Source organism: Sinocyclocheilus rhinocerous, unplaced genomic scaffold, assembly GCF_001515625.1.
Source record: "Sinocyclocheilus rhinocerous isolate Xijiao unplaced genomic scaffold, SAMN03320098_v1.1 scaffold3377, whole genome shotgun sequence".
Lineage (NCBI taxonomy): Eukaryota > Metazoa > Chordata > Actinopteri > Cypriniformes > Cyprinidae > Sinocyclocheilus > Sinocyclocheilus rhinocerous.
This window is the reverse complement of record NW_015654499.1, coordinates 156,147-162,120: the sequence shown is the minus strand read 5'-3', so window position 1 is coordinate 162,120 and position 5,974 is coordinate 156,147. Positions and strand designations below refer to the sequence as shown.

Here is a 5,974-nt window from a genome sequence, read left to right as displayed (position 1 = left end):
CGCACACTCACACTCACACTCACACTCACACTCACACACACACACACAGACATCGGCCTGTCAAATAGTATTAGTGCAAAAGTAAAGCATGTCTCCACCCGCCAACATAACAACATACCTACATGAACTCGTACACACACACACACACATACACATACACACACGGGCTCACATACACACCTGTCGGAGTGGATTAGTTCTAGGAGACTGCTGCTCCACCCTGCCACAGCCCATCTGTTTGGGACAGCACAGCCCTCGGGGCCATGAGCCACAGGGCACCGCTTCATAACACACACACACACGCCCACACAAACACATGCAACAGCTGGGCAGCGCTTCAAAACTTTTATGCTCATAGACAAACAGTTAGTTGAATGTCAGTTTCTGTTTTACAGTTATTTTCACTTTCTGTCTTGATTCCACTGTCTTGGAATCTTGACTCCCTAGATTCAATCACAACAATCACACAAACAAAACATGGCTTCCATGGTAACCGTGGCGTTCCGTGAGGTTGAAAAGTCGTGACTCTGCACGCACCCACATCTTATGCCTCATCTTCAGCGTGCCTTTAAAGAGCGTCTGCACCGTCACACCCTGCACAAGATTCTTATTTCCTTCCTCTGATTGGCTGTTTGTTTTGAGGTCGTCATGCATCATTTTATCATTATCACGATCATTTCAAAGCACCATTTCTACGATCATCATGTGGTAAACACAAAAACCAATTGTCATGATTGTGGTAAATGCTTTAAATGTATTATTTAAAAAGAGATTTGAATAAGATTGAGACTTTTCTATAAAATGTTTTCATTCAGAGAAAAATAATAGTGGTTGAATTTTTATAATAGTAGTGAATAGTTTTTAAAAAATAATCATGACAACCATCTATCCATAATCATGCATTAAGTACTTTTTTAATTTCCTAAATAATAAAAAATATATATTATTCTTTTGAACTCAACAGACAAACTGGAGCTATGACAGGAGAAAGCAAAAAATCTAATTAGAAAACTCAAATATCATAACTCTCAATATAGCAGTTGCCTTTTGATAGAGGTATTTTTTTCCCTCTAGAATGTACATTAACCTTACCAGCCTGAAAATATAGATTTGAGTTGGAAAAAGAGCAAAATTTATGATAGCTTTGTTGTAAAGTATGTTCTTGAAAATCTAGAGCAACAGGAGCTGGACGTTTGTAGACTATTGTTTAAGTTTTGGAATCCTGAAAAATCCTGAAAAGAAAGAAAAATGTATCACCGTTTCCACAACAACATTAAACATATAACGGTTCTTAACATTGATAATAATAAGAAATGCTTCTTTAGCAGCAAATCTGTATATTAGAATGTTTTCTGAAGATTCATGTGACACTGAAGACTGGACATTTGTCATCACATTGATTGACATTATATTTTAAAATAAATTGACAAAGAAAACAATTATTTTCAGTTGTAATACTATTGAATAATATTACTGTTTTTACTGTATGTTTAATTAAATTAATGCAGCCTTGATGAGAATATGTGACTTCTTTCAAAAACATAAAAATAACTTACTGACCTGAAACTTTTGCATGAAAGTGTATTTATTTCCTACCGTGTTATTGTAGGTATTACCATACTGTTTATTACCATATAGGAGGTCTTTCCAATATGGCCCTCAAAGCGACTTGTTAATGTTCCGCCATATTTGAGGAGCACTATAACTGAGTCAGACAATTTTTTTTTTATTAATCACTAAGAAAATAACCCCTTTGGTCTATTATTTTAGTATGATTATTTTATCAGCGCTTTGTTCACTTCTGTAGCTGCTGTGCATTGTCTCCAGTTTGTTGCTGTTGAAGCAGGTCTCGTGCATCAGGCCACTAATTTTCCTGTCTCTGGCTCTGAACGAGGGCTGTAATTATCAGGGCTCATTCTCCCTCCATCTACCTGAGTGGATTGCCCTCATCCATTTCCATTAGAGGGATTGATGGCCAGCCAAGCGCACGCCATTTTTTCAGTCTGGTGCGTAGAAGTGGCCTTTTTTAGAACCATCTATTTTTCTCTATGCGCTGCAAAGAATTGAATTTAGATGCATCCAAAACCTCTGTCCACCGTCTTTATTGTCACACATTCAAAACACTCCATTGTGAGATAATATTTAAGTTGAATGTTTGTCAGTCGATTTATGCTGGTGTAGCATGACATTCCATCTGTCGCCCACGTAAGCAATGACAGTTCTATATGGTGGCTGAGGCTCATTTGGTGACGTGTCGAGGCCAGAGGGCATCGATTTCAATAGATACATTGCAGCCATTGACCATGCAGAACTCCTCCTGCCACCGTTTCCCTTACAGCGGGTTTGAACTTTGGGGGAGCTGCTCGGATGTGAGACTTAATGACTCTGTAATTGTCTCTAATGCGCTCCTGCTGTCAAAAGTGTTAAAGGAAGGAGGCTGCAGATGATCTCGGATCAGTTCTATGATCTCTTTTTATTGTTAGAAAAAAAAAATCTCTGAGGAAATTAATTCAGCCTCCAGTGTTGCTTCAAGACATTGATTGATGAGACGCTCATGCAAATGGTCATATTTCAGTTTGAAATTCTTTATAGAATTGTCTAAGGCTAAATGATATGGGCTCTGCTATCCACATTTTGTTTTTGTTATCCTATGCTATTTTTAGGAAATATCTGAGGAAAAAGTTGCATAAATGAAACATGACTCCATTCAATCTGAGCTATGAAAGAGTTTCAAAAGTGTTTCTTGTTAATCAATATCTTTGTCTCTCAACACAAGATGAATGTACACTAAGGTTCAAAGTTTGGGGTCGACGCAATTTTTAAAAATGTTTTTGAGAGAAAACTCTTATGTTTACCAAGGCTGCATTTTTCAAATCAAAAGCACTATAAAACAGTAATATTGTGAAATATTTTTACAATTAAAAAATAGCAAAGCCTAATTTTCAGCACCATTACTCCAGTCTTCAGTGTCACATGAGCCTTCAGAAATCATCCTAATATGCTGTTTTGTTGCTCAAAAAACATTTCTTATTATTAACATTTCTTATGATAACAATGTTGAAAACAACTTTTTTTCAACATTGATAATAATAAGAAATGTTTTGCTGCTTAATATTTTTGTGGAAAACATGATACATTTTTTTCAGGATTTTTGATGAACCGAAAATGCTAATTAACAGCATTTATTTGAAATATATATCTTTGAAACAGAAAATGATTCCAGCAGCATAGGTTTAAAGTAAATGAGCGGTTGGTCTTGGATGTGTGTGAACCTGCAGCAGCAGCAGCAGCAGCAGCAGCATCTGTCTCACCATAACTTGAGTGACAGCTGAATCTGATGCAGAGGCGAAGCGACAATTTTTTTTCTTGAGATCAGAGAGGACAATGTGCAGCTATTCATAGCTACTGAAAGAGCTGGTTTCCTTCCTCCTGCTTTCTCTCTCTCTCTCTTCTTGCAGTTTTTTTCTACTCTCTTTTTGAAAAGTGTGGCTTAGCAACGGGATGCTGTGTGTGAGTAAAGTCAGGTCAGCTGGACTTGAGTGTTTGTGAGCGTGTATGCTGGTATCTCAGCTCTACCACGCCACCATGTGGTCAGCCACAGTATCACCTCTTAATCAATACACACTCATCTGCAGTTTACAGTAATTATTGGAGAATGCTGTTAATATTTGCCCACTCCTGTTTCAAACATGATTGAGGATGATTTGTGAGGTTTGCTACCTTTGCAAACCTGCTATCAAAATTCGGGACTTCTACAGTTTAAAATCTTGATTGTGTGATTGCAATTTTTAGCTATAAACGTTAAATAAATCATTTCAAATAATTTGTTTGTAATAATAGTCATATTTACACTACCGGTTAAAAGTAGAATAATTCAAATGTTTAGTGTTGTTGAAAGAAGTCTCTTATGCTAATTCAAATGAACTGTTTTATATATATATATTGAGACGACTTTTAAAAATATAAAAAAATCTTAATTATTCCAAACTTTTGACCAGTAGTGTATAAATGTATACTATAAATGTTACATACATTTATTTATAAAAAAGGTGTTCTAAAGTAGAATTTCAGATTTTATAACTGTGTTTCTTTCTTTCAGTGCCCTTAATTGATTTATTTTTGTCTTTCTGTCTTTCTCACAGCAATAGAGGCCGAGCCATCCCCCTCTCACCTCCAGACAAAAGCGTATGTTCGGCAACTGCAGGTCATCGACAATCAAAACCTGCTTTTTGAGATGTCCAGCAAGCTGGAGCCAAAAGACATGTGAAAGGATCAAGCGTACCTACAAGCCATATCTACAAAAGCTCTAGTTCCCGCCAATAAACCCACACACCCAACCCTTCATTCACCATTGTCACAGATCAACCCAGCTGGGCTGTCAATCATCTCAGGCTCCGCCTCCAAATCATCAAACGAGGAAATTTGTTCATGAAAATGGTGTGAATTGTGCTTTGAGTGATTCTGTGTCAATGTTAATTATGACCACGCATAGTGGTCTGGATTCATTTCTACTTTTTTTTTTTTTTTTTCTCGCTGTTCACGACTGAAGGGAAACCTGTTCTGATTGCACTGCCATCAGTTGAACTGAACCAAACCGGAATAAGCTTAATCTGTACAACTTGTCATCCGGGCCTTCAGAAACACAGACTGCATTTTGGCCATTCATGACCCCTAAAATACATGAGACAATCTGACCTCTTGAACTCTTGACCTTTGGTCTTCCCTCCTCCCCTGCCAACATTGGCACTTACTGCAACCCTGTGCAATTGGTTGCAGTCATTTGATGTTAGTGTTCTGAACAATATGGATCCCCAGCCATCAAAAATGAGTCCCGAATCCAAGACCAGCTCCAACGTACAACATATTCTATAATAAACCTGAATAATGTAAATGAAGAAGTCATAATACAGAAGAAATTCAGGAATATTAGGAATGTTAATATATAATTTAATTAAATTGATCTTGTTTTAAGGATGTTTAGATAGAAAAACAAGACAAAAATACTGATAATTATTTTTGCAGCTTTGAAGCCAAATTGAACTTTGCTGTTCATTTATTAAAGATTACTAACAGACCAAAACAATTGACCAAAATGCAGTATTTTGTAATGCAGTTTGCCCTTGTACGTTATGTTGAAAGGGCCTGGTGTAAGGTTCATTCTCATAATAAATGGAAAAGTGTTTATTTGCACCCAAGTTTTTCTCCAGAATGATCCCAAGCTGAAAATAGGCTCTGTATGGGATGACTTGTCTTGGATTGGACTCTCTCAGGATCTCCTCCTGAGGTCATACAAGGGACGGCCTGTAAGGCTGCACTGTACATATGTCATGTAAATAGCAAAAATAAATATGAATATGACTCTATTTTATGTAAGAGCTATGAGATGGACTCTCAAGATGAATATTTGTTTTGTAAATCTAAGAAAAAAAAAACGTACGTGTACAGTTTAAAAGGCGATGTCCCAGACAGAGTCTGTGGTTTGCAATGAAAGAATTGTATAGCATATTCACTGGTTTTTGTTGTTTTGGTTTTATATAATTTCTTATCCATTACAGATGACTTGTACATATCCTCTGTTTTGGTTGCATAGTTTTTTTTTTTTTTTTTCATTGTCTTTAATTGATGAAATATAAATGCACACCTTACAGTCTTGGCAACAAAAAGCCTTTAAAGATCTCCACTGCCCAATTTACTCAACACAATTTTAAAAACATGTGACAACTTGCCCCAGACTGATACTGATGAAAATACCCTTCTCCTGAGAACAAAGTTTGCCCTAATTATCTAGCTGACACTTTTATGAATCCATGCTAGTGTGATCTGATTGTGTTCACTTGTTTACCAAGCTGCAAAAACCAAACAAAAAAAAAACATTATTTGAAATTTATTTTTTTTGTGTTTGAAATCAACATACAAAACCAATGCTAGAGAAAACAAGCAAAAAAAAAAAAAACATGAAGGTTTTAATTAGGGG

At 36.4% G+C, this 5,974-nt stretch overlaps 1 protein-coding gene across 1 annotated transcript in view; it reads left to right on the top strand.

Moving 5' to 3' along the window:
- Window positions 1-5,363, top strand: part of LOC107717207 (rap guanine nucleotide exchange factor-like 1) — a 46,987-nt gene extending 41,624 nt beyond the window's left edge. The window contains exon 15 of the mRNA XM_016523886.1: window positions 4,143-5,363. Coding sequence (XP_016379372.1) covers window positions 4,143-4,267 — 125 coding nt within the window. The 3' untranslated portion in view covers window positions 4,268-5,363. The remainder of the gene's footprint in view (window positions 1-4,142) is intronic.
- Window positions 5,364-5,974: the final 611 nt, after the last annotated feature.